The sequence below is a fragment of the Felis catus genome, chromosome E3, assembly GCF_018350175.1.
Source record: "Felis catus isolate Fca126 chromosome E3, F.catus_Fca126_mat1.0, whole genome shotgun sequence".
Classification (NCBI taxonomy): Eukaryota; Metazoa; Chordata; class Mammalia; order Carnivora; family Felidae; genus Felis; species Felis catus.
This window is the reverse complement of record NC_058383.1, coordinates 13,140,255-13,157,093: the sequence shown is the minus strand read 5'-3', so window position 1 is coordinate 13,157,093 and position 16,839 is coordinate 13,140,255. Positions and strand designations below refer to the sequence as shown.

Genomic DNA, 16,839 nt, shown 5'->3' with positions numbered 1-16,839 from the left:
TGTGTCTCTCAAAAATGAATAAAAGTTTAAAAAGAAATGACTGGCTATCAAAGATGTCACATAATGTATTTTCTTACAATTGTGCACAAACTTCGCAGATGAAATATTCTTCCAACAATTACAAGTTTATATCAATCATTTCGTCAGTGTTTGGAAACAGAGAGAGGGATTTCTTTTTACCCCTTTAAAAAATACTGAAGGAAATTTCAAATTAACAGCCCTATAAAAAGAATCCCTTTTGGAATGTAGTAAAGAATGGTTTAAGTTTGTTTTTTAAGCATCTCTATCCCTTGGTTTACACTAAGGCTTTTTAATCTCTCCAGATGAAACTAAAGTCATTTTGGTGAGTTTTGAAAAAACAAAACAAAAAACCTCCAATGTAAGTTTAAAAAAATAAATCATTGGGAAGAAATAAAAGAATAAAAAATCGGCTGAGAACCACAGAGATCAAGAGCACCATAAATATGTCAAAACCAAGACAGATTTTTCTGTTTCTCTTTTTCCCCCATCCCTAATAAAAGCAAGATATTCTTCAATTAGCTCTGGAGTCTTACATTATTTAGCTTCATGATACAAACATGTGTCGGTGTATTAAGCATTATCTCCTTGTTTGGTTGCTGAAGAAAATAGTAATATGGTCATTCAAATGAGGCAACTAATTCAAGGTCTCCTGTCTTTTTCCGTTTTATGAAGATCATTCCTTGAGATGTTTTTCCCCCTTTAACACTAGTTTACTCTCATTTCTTAATTCTGAATTTCAGTTTTCTATGGCAAGACATTCAAGGTGAAAGGAAAAGGTAAAGGAGGTAGAACACAGTTTTAATTTATCAAAATTCGTAACAGCAAACAATGGCTAATAGGCTATTCAAAGGAAAGTAATCCACGGAGAATATAAAGTAAATCCCAAACTACGATGTAACCTTTCCCAACCCTATATAGTATTTGTTATAATAACTTTAATAGTTAACAGTGCAAATGGTTTAAAATGGAGGATGATCTTTTTTAAGTAAAAATCCTTTATTTTGATTAGTATACACATACACAGGTTAAGGAGTAACTAATTTTGCGGTCATAAAAATACAGCAGAAACAGATCCATACAGAAAGAAACAATGTGGGGGAAATGAGCCCTAAGTATACTAACTTCTTCTTTAAACCAGAAGAACGGAGGAGGGATTTTTCAACGTGCTTATGCATATATAATCATAAGAAGTAGGATGACAGTCATCACCGTTTCCATCTTGCCACATCACGGCTCCTTTCTCTAGGGTCTCAGCTTAATGTTACAGTCAATATGCCAATATCATCAACAAGCAAATCAAGGAAGAAAGGATTTCAAAAGGGAGGCATTTCAGGTTGCCCCTGGAAACCTCACTTCTAACCCTATAAATTCCCAATAGAGTAAGTGACACATATGGATCCAGAATCAAACACGGCCAATGTGTTCAGGTAAGGTGAGTATGTGTTAGGAAGTAGACACTTCTTTCCCTGAGCCTAGTAATGACATACTAAAACACAGAACTGTAATCTCAAAATTTCTGATGCAATCAAAATCCACTGCTTCCCTAAAAATGTAACCCCATCCCCTCAACAGACATTAAAGGATAGTCTCCTACACGGTTAGTCACAATGATGGGTATTCTTCCTACACCCCAAAAACACTGCCAAGCTCTTCTTCCATATACAGGAGTGGGTCAAGTCAGGTAACTGAAAGAAAAAACTTAAAACTCTGACTAAACAAACTACAGGTTACGGGAAGTGATTGTCAGTTTGTCCCAGATCAGAAAACACATCAAGTTTCCCAACAAACACCCCTCTTGAAAACTGTCTATTTGATCTACAGCAGCATAGCCGGTCTTTCCTGTTAGCAGTTTCATTATTTTCCTTCTTCAAATTCTGAATAATGCTTCTGGGACAGGGTTTGAAGATTCTTTCCTCCTGGTCAATGGCAATGTCAGACTGTCAGCACAGAGCCCGCGTTTCATGCAAGAACCATTAAGCCAGAGGAAACACAGTCACAAAGAAAACTTCTGGCCTCATTTGCTTCCCCGAGGAGCCCGAGGAGCCCCGTCAACATGAGAAGGCTGCAGGGAGGTGGCGGCTTTCCCCAGGGAGAAGGAAACATATTGACTTACCTTCTCTGCATACTTGAACTTAACATAAAACCAGCTTGACTTGATCATTGTCTCACCTCCTGCCCTCGGAGGAAGAGAAGATGGAAAAAAAAAAAAAATAAAAGGGAAAAGAAAAAACCTAACAGTACAACACTGAAGAAAAAGCCGTGTTTCAGGCAAAGGCTTCTTTCAAGATACGGAGGCTTCCAGAGGATGACGTGTATTCAAAGACAGGAGGGGCAAAGGGGGGAGAAACGGGAAAATGCACTACTTCAAACCTGGCCTCCTTCCCCTTTACGTTCCTGTACACCTTCCCTCTGCACCTACAACACTGTGTGTTTCCGGAAACTGCACTCCAGGACTGCCTCCTGAGCCGCCTGCTTTTCCCTCCCTCTGCTCGCTCCCTCTGTGTTGCTCTCTTGGCTGGCTGACAGGAGAATTCCTCAAATGGGCTTCAGCTGCCTTCCTCACAAATGGCACATGTCAGGAAAGGCGGGAGGCAGGCCCCGGCCCCGCACCCTCCCAGAAGGCCCACCTCCTCCTCCCACCCCAACTCCCGCCGGATGAATAATGAATTCCAGCACTGTCCCTCAGGACACAGATTAACACCTGGCCAAACATTATTCTGACAAGAGCCTGTGTCTAGATAAAGGACTCTGCCACAGCTTTAGCCCCACGATCCCCAAAACAAGATCAGGAGGTGACCTTTCTCCACGCCTACAGAAGATTACAACACTCAAAACAGTCCAGTCTCTTCGGCAAAAAGTGAGTAAGAATCCATTTTAAATTCTCCAGCTGAAACAACATCTTTCAACCTCCTGTAGCCAGAGGAAGAGAACAGGGCCAGCTTTCTCTTGCCATTCCCTTTTACCTCTACTAGCTGCCCAAGCAGCTCCCGGTATTCAGCCTCAGGAACTAACAGCTTGGAAGATGATTGACATTTTATATGCACATTTCCCCCCCCCCCAGAAATGTACAGTGTTTTTATTTTTGTTTTATTACTATTAACTCATTGAACTTTTCAAGATTTCATGGGGAGAAAAAAAGGTGAAACAGAATCACAGCACCCACTCTGTAAGATGCAAGAAATAGAAGGGACAGAGACTGAGGGGGGAGATCTAGGAGCGTGGCTTTAGCATATGCGAACGTGCACCGCTGCGCTACGGATAATCTGCTAGACACAATCAGGCCCGTGGGAAACAGCGATCCTCAAACTATTTAATAATAGGTTGGCACATCTCCTGTCCATACTTCCCACACCCCTGCCCGCAAGTGATAAATATTTATTAAATACAAAATAATTAAGATTCCTCTGGTTTTAAAACTACAGTCTACAGGATGATGTAAACTCCCCTCACCTGCAGAGAGAAACAGGTTGAGTTATCATCAGCTTCCACCTTACAAAGTGGTTTGAAAAAACAGTTTGAACTATTTTCCCACTCAGCTGGCTCGTGCCCACTTTTATTGTAAACGATGCACGGGACAGTGAAGCCTGTGGGCTGTTCTAATGAGCATCCCGTACGGCCCATCAGGAGGGCCCACGTCCACAAGGGGTTTATCTCCGTTTCACATCTGCAAATGGCCAGGAGCACGTGTGGTCCATCATTTCATCCCCGACCTTTGTGTCCTAGAAGCTCCGACCCTTCATCCCTACAGACCCTTCAGCCGAGGTACATCATGCTTTCCTCAGTCGAGGTGTTTGAGGGCGTAACATTCGCTGAGGCCAAAATGTGATTTACTAAATGTCTTGACGGAAAAGGGACATGCGTCCATTTTCGAAGCTGCTATTCCACACCGTCAGGCTAAGCAGCGGCTTCATTTCTGCGTTCCAAATTTTAGGAGGGATTGTCTTTGAAAAGCCCTCTTGAAACACTCTACCCCTACATCACAATAATCATAAAGCTTCTCATAATGTTTTTGAAGAAGGTTTTCCTCTGCAGGCACCCAAACTTCCTACTGAGACTGACTGGCAAGGGTGTCAAAACTCACCTCCGAACACGCATGGACAATAAAGGATCCCAGCGGGTTCTAATTTGAGGTAATAAGTGAGGGTGTAAATCACTTCGGAGGCAGGAAATGGAGCGAATGGGGTTCACACCTGAAGGCCACTAATTTCTCTGAGAACGATGGCTCTATTCGTACTGGCCCCTCTCAGTTCCCTGAGTCTTTCCAGAATCCGGGTGTTCTACTTCCAAGAACACCCTTACATTTCCCTATCTCATCACCTAACTCACATTCTCTCATCCTTTAGATTGGTGCTTAGCTGTCACTTCCTCTAAGACGCTGTCCTCATCCTCACCCCTGATCCTGTAGTGGGTGCATCTGTCACATACCAAACATCTCCCCTCTGGAGCACTGCTCGTACAATGTGCCGTTTGCCTATTTACTTCTCGCATCTCCCTCTGAAGCGGAAGCCTCTCCAGAGCCAAGTCCCAGTCTCCCTCCATCACAGCTACAGCCTGTGACTTGGGACCAGTACGTGGACACGGCTGAGGCTCAGCGAGTACTTGCTGGACGGGATGGAGGGAGGAAAAGTTAGGTCTCACGGCAAGAATGGGGATGACACAATGCATGTGAAGTCCTTAGCACATTCTCTCTAGCATGGTCAGTTCCTGATAAATGTTCGCCAGTGTTGCAGCCTTCCGTGGAGACAGTCTGGAACTGCTACCAAAGGGACAAAGAAGGAAACTCAATAAATGCACTGATGGGCAGCAATGAAAAAACTTCAGATATTGAGGTCCACTGTAATACCTACGTAACATTATGTAATCTATATAAACGGTAACATTTCAGACAGACTTTTAATTCATTCAGGTGGAACACAGAAGCTTAAGAGACAGCAGACAGCTGACATGTTCCCAGAAGGAAGTGGAAGAAAGACAAGAACAGTAACAGAAGCAGTGAGGGGTTCCCATATAACAAGGCTGGGTGAGGAATGAGGGCAGGCCAGAGGGGCCTGTGGTCTGAAAGGAAGGTGAGGTGTGCAGGGTTTCACAGGACAGAGGGAGGCGGAGGGGAAAGATGACTGGGTGACCACGGACCAACCATACTTACAGACGTGACAGCATGGCATTCGGGGTTCAGGGACAGATTATGGGCGATTGGTTCTTTTAGAGGTCAATTCATTTCTTCATGATTTTTCCCCCTTTTATTGTAAATACAAATGCTCATGGAGAAGAGGAAAAAATAAGATAATGAAAGAGTACCAAAAGCCAGAATTTTGGTAATCAAGTATTTAGACTCATTTTGTAGGCTTAGGAAATATTCTAATTGGGAAAGGACTTTAAAAGTTCGTAAAAACTGGGGTGCTTGGGTGGTTCAGTCACTTAAGCATCCAACTTCAGCTCGGGTCATGATCTCACAGCTTCTGGGTTCAAGCCCTGCGCCAGGCTCCGTGCTGACAGCTCAGAGCCTGGAGCCTGCTTTGGATTCTGTGTCTCTCTCTCTCTCTCTCTCTCTCTCTGCCCCTCCCCCGCTTGTGCTCTGTCTCTCAAAAACAAATAAATGTTAAAAAAAATTTTTTTTAAGTTCATGAAAACCAATAATGTCTAACTTTTAGCATGAGGCCCTCTTTTAATTAAAAAGAAAGAAGGATTCAGGTGCCTAGGGGGCCCAGTCAGTTAAGCAGCCAACTCTCAGTTTGGGCTCAGGTCACAATCTCATGGTCTGTGAGTTTGAGCCCTACGTTGGGCTTTGCGCTGACAGTGTGGAGCCTGCTTGGGATTCTCTCTCTCTCCCTTTCTCTCCACCCCTCCCCTGCTCGTTCTCTGTCTCTCAAAATAAAAATAAAAACAATAATAATAATAAAAAGAAATAAGGAAGTCCCCATTTGATAACATACTGAATTTTAGCAGGTATTCATTAATTGAAGAAACACAAAATGTAAGAATTTAATAATGCTTTTTAATGAATTTCTATTTCATTAAGCATCCCTTCTGTAAACAAATGGGCATATAAGGACATGCCACATGTGACCTATTTAGTGCCCTGATAAAGGTTGTGCATTCTAGACTGGGAAGTGACCTGGGTCAAACACCACAGTGATGAAAGCAGTGATGCCCAGAGACGTAAAGTGACTTCCCCAAGGTCTCAGAAAGTCAGTGGCTAAGCTGGGTCTATGAGTCTTTCTGGCTGGTTAGCCTGGCTTCAGGCTACTGCACCCAAGGGTATCCCTGAGAATACGTCTAGGACTATAACTGTGTTACACATTTCTGGTCACTTTAATAGGATCCTGGAACAGACAGAATTAATAACACAACACAAATTCTCTTAGAATCAAGGGGAGCTAAAATAGAATCGCTATTTACTTTCTCCCCTCAAAACAGCTAATATTTGCATGAATATAAGGCACTGCCTAATGGGACATAAGGAGACGAGGGTCAATTCAAGAGGTAGATTTCTGATTATATTTTGTTTAAAGCGTCTTAAAAGAGGGGACAGACGAGAAGTGATGAAGGCAGGAAGAAAAGGCTACTTTGAGAGAGAGACTATAACGCAACAGTCAGTGGTTACCCGCAAAAGCTCTGGAGACAGAGGGACCTCAGTTCCAATCGTGGCCACGCCAAATGCTGGGTTTAACTGTAAACTAGTTATCTCACTCAACCTCAGCTTCCCCATCTGTACACTGAGGCTGATCAAACCTACCTAAACATGAGGATTTCTGTGACAATTCAATGGACTCGTGTCTGTAAAGCAGTTAACATAGCTCAAGACTCACAACTGAGCTTAACAAAAACTAAAGGCAGTGTCACCTTCAACTATATCACAACCTCCTAACCTTTGCTTCTTAGCTATAGTCAGTTGGAAACACAATCAAAATACCACTTCTTAGACTTCAAGTCAGACCCTCTACCTGCTGTAATAGAGCCTTAATCACACTCTGATTATGTTCAAAGCCTGACTTGCCAAAAGGAAGAGGGAAAGAAGACCAGGGAAGATGCTCTGAGTCTCCCTAGCTCCTTGGCAAACACCAGTGAGAAATGGCACGGCCTGTCAGCTGCAAGGCAGTCATTTCCAAAAACAGGAGTGTGTTCCCTAATAAAAACATGACTGCTGTTTTATCCTTAACGTTTTCTGGAGAATTAAAGTCCACAAAAACATGCACAGAGATAAAACAAACTAGCAATTGAGTCCTCTTAATAACTCTGAAACTGTAACCAAGACAGGCCTTCTACAGCAACTCATTTTCATTTTCTGACATAAACTCCTTCTCCTTCCAACTCCCACCAGCTTGTTTTGTTTCGTTTTAAACAGACAGTTTACTGTTAAAATGGGACAGTCTGTGTGGAGGAACTGCTTCAGCTGCACTAAAAGAACTCCATTTCCATCACAGCTGTACTTGGAACACACCATTTCCTCTGGCGGAGCATCTGAACACTTGTTAAGAGAGGCTGAAGAGGTATGATGGGCGCTCAAGGACTTTCTCTTTTCTCAGCAAACAGGGCTGGTCACAGCTCTTGTAAAACCTTTGCAAGGATTCATTATCCGTCAAAATTTGCAGGAGTCTTCCAGCCTTCGAATATGGTGTTTCCTCTGCTGGCAAAGACTCTTCCTCTGTTCCTCGACACTCCTGTCCCTGCCCAAGCAAGCACATGCATTCATGCACACAATGTGCATGCAAACCACACACACACACACACACACACACACACACACACACACACACACACACACACACAAAACTCTACCTTGACTTAACTCACAATTCTCATCTCAGACCTCAAATCCTCACAAAAGCTTCTCTTGGACCTCCAAGAAAGACTTTGCAAATGAAACTGTTTAGAAGTTTAGCTTAACAGTAAAGCTTAAAATTACTTGAACACAACTTACAAAGAGATACAGCTGACTTGTAAACAGAGAGATTTTTATCCTACTCTCTGCTATTCAGCAGAAAGGAAAAAAAAAGCCACATGTTCTTTCTTACTCATTACACTCCGTGATAAATGTGTTCTTCATTAAACCCTTAGGGGGAGGGAGAAATACACATCAGCTGAGCATTTCAGAGACCGACATCGTGCCTGTGTTATCTGCATCTGACCTGCTCTCTGCTCTTAAGAGGCACAGGGCCTAGCAGGAAAAAAGCCAAGGCCTGCTGCCAAGAACAGACTCACACGGCACCACTCCAAGCTAAGTAGTTTCCAGAGTCCTTGAAGGAACCAGGCCAAAGTCCCACCTAGGATTCTCAAGGTGGGAAAAAGGTCTCAGCAGACACAGAGCCATCTTGCAGGAAGACTGGAGGAGAAGAACGGCTTCCACAGGGTCAGCTGCAGGCCACCTTCCCCTCTAAAGAGTCCCCTCCTGGGTAATGTTCCTCCCTTGTCATAATTACTACGTGGGCAAACAAACTCAAGCTATCCCAGAGTTAGATGCATGAACAATGACCTATTACCATGCACTGAAGTATAGCAAATAATGCTCAGTTTCTGAACCAATTACCTTCATAGAGGTGAACTTCGATACTTAGAATTCCTTGAGGTTGTGTGAGTTTTGTTATTTTTTTTTCCTCAGAACATTCCAAAAAAACCATCAGAAAGGTCAAACTGTTTAAGACTGGATTAAAGGCAGGAAACCAATAATCCTCTTTTGAGAGGAAGAATTAAACAGCTTTACAAAATGGGCTCTATCTATACACACAACATGTTAAGGAACATTCTATTTATTCATTTTTCTATTATAGAAATATGTTCAGGGGTGCCTGGGTGGCTCAGTCAGTTAAGCGTCTGACTTCAGCTCAGGTCATGACCTCACGGTTCATGGGTTCAAGCCCCGTGTCAGGCTCTATGCTGACAGCTCAGAGGCTGGAGCTGCTTCAGATTCTGTGTCTCCCTCTCTCTGCCCCTTCCCTGCTCATGCTCTGTCTCTCTCTCTCAAAATTAAATAAACATTAAAAAAATTTTTTTAAGAATGAAATATGTTCATTTGGGTAAACTAGATGAATAAATTGTCTCTGACATTAAGAGCCATGGAAATCTGAACTAAGAAATTGTTTCAGGTTCTGTCCATACTTTTAATGCTATATAAGGAAAAGACAACTGAAGCCCATACAAAAGGAACAGGTATGTATTTGAAGGAAAGTATCAAAATATACTGAGAGAGCAACCAATAACAGGACCAATGTTGAAGAGATCTTTCGAAAAGGTTCCTAAGAATAGATATACTATAACTTACTTTAAAATATAAAAGTATCTAAGCTTGATCCAATCACCTCATCTACATCTAAAACATATGGATCAAAAAACATTAAAAACCAAGAAACAAAGGCAGCATCTCTCCCATGGATTTCAGAACTTGACAGAGTTAGGGAGGTTATATATTTCATGTAAGTAATAGTCCACATTCCTGATTAAGTGCTCCCTCACTTCATCCATCCACACCAACAGGACCTAATTCTTTCCAGTTACAGTAGACCATTTTTTAGAGATGCTGGTAAGCAAGCACAAAACAAAGATTTTACACAAATAATGCAGCATTTGACAGCCAAAAAGAGACAACCAACAGACCTCCTAGGGAGTTAGCACAGGCACGGAGAGCACTGACGGTGATCGGTGAGGAACAGAAGGAGCAACTCGCACATGCACAGACAGAAACAGAGCCATCCCTCCCTGAAATGACCTGGCCGTCTGGTTGGGGAGACTAATGATACACATAGGAAGTGACTTATGACCTCCTATTACAAACCAACAAATCCCACAAGTGCAAATCAATACACCACACACAGAAGTTGATGAGTATCTAGGAGGCAATAAGAGAGAGATTAAAGGTGGATGAGAAAGATTTGCTATGAAAAAGGAGCTTTGAAAAGAATACAGAAGCTGATTTGGTCAAGGAAAGAAACAAGACATTCCAGGTAGACATAAAACACCTGCAAAGCAAAAGATAAAACTGAAATTGTGCTCTTTCCCATCAATATAAATTTCACTGATAAACTCAGCTCATGTTCACATCTCTGCATCAAAGGTCGTTGAAAAATGACTACTTCTGAAGTTTGACATGTGTCTTTTTACAAAAATGTGTGTATGTACACACACATTTCAGTACAACTCTACTCATATACCTATTCCTTTTTTACACACTTACATAGATAAATGGCAGCCAAGTTATTTTAACTGGTTTTGCAGTACGAATTCAGAATGATTATAATTACAGTTTCTCTTTTAAAATGAGGTTTTGTTCTTTAATATTCATTGACTACTAGCTTGCTTCCCACACACAACACATTATTTACCCTCCAGTGGCTTGGTGCATCAATTATGGTAATAGTTTGTGAATAACATTCACATTATGGAAAAATGAGCCTGGTTACTTAGCTCTCCCTCTGGAAAATTGTCACAAACATACGTATCATCTGTCTCTACTTAGAGTGCAGCAATTAGTAATTATAGCTGTATATACTTTTGTAACGAAAAGGGGAAAATAGATCTGAAATGTCATGTTTCCAAATGTTCTGAGGATATTGTCTAAAATTATTTTGTTTGAACTCTAGTTTACAAAGAAGCAATGCATTTTGACAAAAAGTCATCACTAATAGCATACTGGATACGGAAAAAGAGACAAAGACCGCACAAATGACACCACCCCCTAACAATTCCTTCTTCAACCAGATCAGACTAGATATGAATAAACCAAGGCCAGTGGGAGATCTGAATACAGCCCTGTGAGCAAGACAGAACTGAAATCAAACCACTATCTTAACCATCCTTTAGCTGGTTCAACAGTTGCTTACTCAGTGCCTACTTTATACCAAACACAGTACCTGGCTCCATAGAAACCTTTAAGAATGAGACAAAATAACTTCTACAAGGTTACCTTATAGTAAAGGAATTAGAAACATACTACTACAATCTAGCACAAAGTATACAGATTTTTAAGATACAAAAATAGTTCTGAGAAGAGAATTATTTCCGTTGGCAGAGAAAGGAGGTACCAGAGAGCTTTACCAAGGTATGAAATGCTGAACCATGGCAAGGACAGGACATTAAAGTTCATGTTTTCTAAGTAAAAGCAATCCTGGGTGACAAGTGTGCCAAGATCCCACTGAGAATGGGCACTCAGAAGGAAGCAGAACGAAGGCCAGAGGAAAGAGGCCAAAATGTGGGCAGCCTGGGGCCCCTGGGTGGCTCAGTGGGTTAAGCATCTGACTCTTGATTTTGGCTGAGGTCATGATCTCAAGGTTCATGGGATCGAGCCCCACATAGAGCTCCATTCTGACAGCACACACAGCCTGCTTGGGATTCTCTCTCTCCCTCTCTCTCTCTGCCCCTGACCACTCCCCCTCACTCCCTCCCTCCCTCCCTCTCAAAATAAACTTAAAAAAAAACAAAAAACAAACAACAAAAAAAAACCTGGGTAGCATGGTTTTTGATGGTCATCCTCATGGATATTTAAATTTACAGGTCACACATGACTTAGCTTCTTTGGCGCCCAATTTATAATGACTACATTTGAAAATGAGGACAATAGAATACTCTCAAGAATTTCTGAGAAGAGTGGTAAGGTTATCCTGCAAGTAACTTGCATCATTTCTCACACCATGGGGCTTCCTATAGATCTTGAAATGTTACCACTTTATTGCAACCAAGAAAATGACTTTTAGAAAAAAAGTAACTGGAAGAAGAGTTTTTAAAAGGAAGAGAACCGCAGTCATAGTAGGAGGAATGGGGAAGACAGGATGAAAATAAATCCGCCATTATAGATTTCATTCTTCCACAGTGCCCTAAAAGACTGATCACTGGAGGGTCTAGAATTTCAGAGGCAATGGGCAAAATCTGGAATGGCTGATTATTAAGAGGAAGCCTGTAGATCCCCCCTTGTATAGGTAGAATGTGAGAATTTACAAGTTAGTCCAGGATGGCTCTGGTTTATATATCACAGAGGCATCTTGGATATGGGGCCTCTCCAAATACCATTTCTCACAGTGTCACCCTAGCCTCTCCCTTGCCAATGCCAAAGATAGGCTACCAAAAGCAGTCCAGCACATTGCCTATCTGAGGATGACTAATTACTCTTCCAGGAACTTCTTACTAAAGATCTAATCCAGTGGCTCTCAAAGCGCAGGCTGCCAGACCAGCAGCATCAACACCTAGAATTTGTTAAAAGCATAAATTGTCAGGCCCTCCCCCAACCTATGGAATCAGAAACCTTGGGTGGGTGGGGTGGGGCCCAGCAATCTGTTCAATGAGCCTTATTAATGATTCTGATGCTGGTTCAAGTCCGAGAATCACTGACCTAGTGTGACATCCTACTTGCAGAATGAAAGAAACAGAGACCCGAAGAGAAGGTCATAGGTCTCCACAGTCTCTAGACTCTTAGCCGTTGGTTCTCTTCTCTGCACTACACTACCTGTGTAGACACCTAAGCAATGGATGTGCCCTGGCTGCATGCTTTTAGCTCTGCCCCTCTGCCCTAACGTGCCCTACCATGGCTCCAATGGAGGTGTTTCCTGACAAGCAGGGCAAACAAGAGAAGCCAAAAAGTCCATGGCTCAGTTACTGTGGAGTGGCACCAGAAGCAAGTACAGATTCATGTGCTAGAACAGGGGTCCTCAACCTTTTCCCGTAAAGGGACAGTTAGTAAACACTTCAGGTTTTGCAGGCCACACTATGTTGGAATTATTCCACTCTGCCATTATAGCTCACAAGTAGCCAAAGAAAACACATAAACGAAGGGGTACAACTATGTTCCACACAGAACTTTATTTACTGAAACAGACACCAGATCAGGTCTGTCCATCAAGCTGAAGTTTGCTGCCTCCTGTTGCAGAACATGTCTAGCACAGAATAGGTGTTCTATAAATACCTAGTTGAATGACTAAAGAAATACAAGGGAGGACTGGTGGTTGTTGTTCCCTACATTCATCAGTGTCTCCCAAGGTCACTCTTCTTCCTCAGCATTAGGACTGGTACCTGCACCTGCTTGTGTAAGCTACACCTGCAATGAGATGAAAGACTGGGGGCGGGGGGGACAAAATTCTACACTATGCCTCTTGCCAAGTCACATACTCTAACCCAGGGCTGCTCTGCTCTGCCAGGAGAAAGGGGAGACTTTTGTGATGTGCACAAAGGCACTGGTTGTTCGCCAAACCATGTGCCCTCAGAACTGAATCCACCTGGGGAGAGTTGTTCTCTAATTTGTCCATATACATCCATCCTCTGTCTCCTACTGTCTTCTCACTCTTCATCTGGATCCCAAGATACCCATTAATAATTACTGGACACTTCTACGGGCAGTTCTCCAGACCATGAATAATCTCCACATAATTTTGAGTTTAAACCCTTATCAGTATTAAAAAAATTTTTTGAGCATAGTCCTTTAATACATATGCAACTATTTATATGACATTGATGTACTTTACATGTTACAAAATATCCAAATAAATATCAGGGTGATTATATAGATAAAATGAACACAGGTTTTAATGTTTTACTCCACATAATGGCATTAGCTATTATCTCAAGATACAACTTCCAAAGTCAATCATTAATGATCATGGATATAAACCTCAGTTCCCAATTATTTTTTTAAAAATTTTTTTAACGTTTATTTATTTTTGAGACAGAGAGAGACAGAGCATAAACGGGGGAGGGTCAGAGACAGAGGGAGACACAGAATCTGAAACAGGCTCCAGGCTCTGAGCAGTCAGCACAGAGCCTGACGCGGGGCTCGAACTCATGGACCGCAAGATCGTGACCTGAGCCGAAGTCGGACGCCCAACCGACTGAGCCACCCAGGCGCCCCCCCAATTATTTTTATAATTTAACTCTCTGGCCAACTTCTTACTAGATAGGATTCTGTAGTTGCTGTCTGTACTTAGTAACAGGTTGATAAGGAGCTCATAAAAAGAATGGCAATATACACTCAACAATTTTCCTGATGTCCCCTGTGCTTGTACCTCATTCCACAGTTAATTTGAAGGAATTTTTAAAATCACTTGTCCTTTTCATGAGGGTTAATTTAAAGTAAATTGTATAACCTGGCAACACACTTTCTGATCCATACAAACTGGAACATGTCCACAACAGAGTGAACAAAAGGCTAATAAAGGCTGAGGGAATCTGCCATTTTGTAAAACTTCCACTCTCCCTTCAGGGCACCTGACCCCACCCCCCCCCCATGGGGCACTGACTATCCCACAGATAATAGATGCCAACTCAAATACTAAATTCCAATAATGTTCCATGTGTCTTCCTTAAAGATAATAAATCTAAACATAATTTCTACTATTTTGTCCTGTGAGCAAATGGATTATCCTAAAATTCCCATGGGGGAGGGGGAGGCATGTACCCCACCTTAGACAGCTCCACTCCAGGTCAGTGCTCCTCAACTACAGGTGTCCTAGGTCAACAGCTCCACTCCAGTCAGTGCTCAACTACACGTGTCCTGGGTCATAAAATCAATTACATGGGTAATGACCACCGTGTGTGTGTGTGTGTGTGTGTGTGTGTGTGTGTGTGTGTGTGTGTTAGTGGAAGAGAACAGAAAAGGAAATGTTAGAAGGGATCATTTAATAAAACTTTGTTTCAGCTTTATATGTAAGCATGGCTGTTCATGCATTTGTGCATGTGCATGCTCAAGCATGTACACTTGACCATGATATAAACTGCATTTCTAACTGTATGGATTGGGGTAAAACATTTTGAAAGCCATGCTCTAGACAAAAGAATATGGAAACTCCTTGGAATGAGACGCCAGCACATTGTGCTGGCGTCTCATTCCAAGGAGTTTCCAAATGGTCAAAATGCTAGGTGAGGAGAGAGAAGGCAAAGAAGCAGTTTGGCTTCTGGGCTTCAATTATTAGATTTGCATCTGAATGCCAGTTCTACACTTTCTAGGTGTATAATTAGGGAAGACACAATCTCTAGGCCTTTGCTTTCTTTACCTAAAATGTGGAGATGACAACACCTTAGGAGAGTTACTGGCAATCATGGAGGTGCCCAGAGAGTACCCAGCACATAGTAGGTATTAATGGCAGAGGACACGTTCCCTTAGAGAAGCACACAACTCTGTTAAGGAAGCTTAGTTAAACAAAAGGAAATTAAACAAAACATAGCACAGATCAGCACAGGAGAAAGCATGGTCCAGAGTGTACCGTATTCAAACTAGTAAGCCCTCTTTGGTAGCAAAAGAGATGGTTTCATAAAAAAACACAGATGTTGAAAAACCTATAATAGCACTCTCCCTCCCAATCACCCTCCAACTCAAACACATACCCTTGAGGCCACAGAAAATAAAAGCAAAAGAAACAAAGGAATGAAATACAGTTTAGAAGAAGAAAAAAGGCCTCTCATAATCTCTAGCTTCCTGTAGCACAGCTTTCATTATTCATGAAGACAATTTGTAAGCAATATGCAAAATGTATTTACTTGGAAATCCATATGGTGTTACAGAACAATTGCAAATCGAACTGTCTGGGAGCTCCACTTACGAGCCGTTCCAGCCATCACAATGGGTTCTTTACAATCTCCAAAATCCATTTGGTTTCTCTAAAAGCTAGATTAGCTTTAATAATCCTAAAATACTAGATTCCAAACAATAAAGCCTTGGTCTGTGCATACATATGATCACAAGTGCCAGTAATGATTGAACTTGGACCATTTGATTTTTTCATATAGCCCAGGGGAACAGGTTCTAGACCTAGTTGGGCCACTGGCCAGCTTTGTGACCTTGAGGAAAGCAAAACTCTCTCAGCTTCTCTTTCCCCATCTACAAAATATGGAAGTTATCCAACAAGAACAGGTGATGGGCACCTGGGTGGCTCAATCAGTAAGTGTCCAACTCTTGATTTTGGCTCAGGTCATGATCTCACGGTTCGTGGGTTTGAGCCCTACATCAGGCTCTGTGACTGTGGTGCCTGCTTGGGATTCTCTCTCTCCCTCTCTATCCACTCCTGCCCTGATTGTGCGCTTGCACTTTCTCTCTCTCAAAATAAATGATTGCTTTTTTTTTTAAATATACCAATTGAACTGACAGTCCTATTTTATTGACCAGCACATTGCCTTTTTTTTTTTTTTTTTTCAAATGGTTCTGACTGCCTGAAGCAGGAACAAGACTGCAGTCTGCCCTCGGCCCCACCCCTCTCTATTACATCATAAGGGAAAAGTCACACAATTATGACATCCGCTCAGCACCTGAAGGCATTGCGGGGCTCCCCATCTAGCTCTAAAATACTAACTGCAATGGGACAAATGATGGTAAAAAACAAACAAACAAACACAGGAAGAGTAAAGTAACCTACATCTAACCCTAAAAACTTTAAGGATCCATCAACAAATCAGCAGATGTTCTGGATTTCCTCAGGTTCACCCTATGAAATATCCATCAGGAGTAAGAAGCAGGAAATGTATAACACAGGCTGAACCTATGATGCATCATGGAGGCAGGGCCTCCTGGGTTTTAGCAGCCACAAACTAAATTCCCAAGGATAAAAGCCTGAGAGATACATGCAGAGAAAGGTGGAGGGGCAGGCCTCCTCTAGACTCCCACATAGGAATTTACCAAGAACCAAAACAATTCCTGTTTAGGGGTTAAGTCATTGGGAGGTACATATATTATCTTATTTGGGCCTCTCTTCAGCAACTGCCTTGAGATTAAGAACTCAGTAAAGCTAGTGGAAGAATGGAGAACAAGTTGGCATTTCTATGAAAACATTCTACAGAAAAGTTCTACTGACTATACACACAAAGAATTCTAGTATCTCTGCCTGCAGTTTCCACCTCAGGCCGGCTACCCTT

The 16,839-nt window shown here is 42.2% G+C and overlaps 1 protein-coding gene across 10 annotated transcripts in view; it reads right to left on the bottom strand.

The window, feature by feature from the left end:
- The window catches only part of AUTS2 (activator of transcription and developmental regulator AUTS2), a 1,119,695-nt gene that overhangs the window by 766,544 nt on the left and 336,312 nt on the right, over positions 1–16,839 (bottom strand). The window contains exon 1 of one of the 10 annotated variants that reach the window (XM_045047814.1): positions 2,135–2,577. The exons of 8 other annotated variants lie outside the window; for them this stretch is intronic. In XM_045047814.1, coding sequence (XP_044903749.1) covers positions 2,135–2,182 — 48 coding nt within the window. In that variant the 5' untranslated portion in view covers positions 2,183–2,577. Of the gene's footprint in view, positions 1–2,134; positions 2,578–16,839 lie in introns of those variants that run through there. One more of the 10 variants, XM_045047815.1, reaches the window with a different exon arrangement.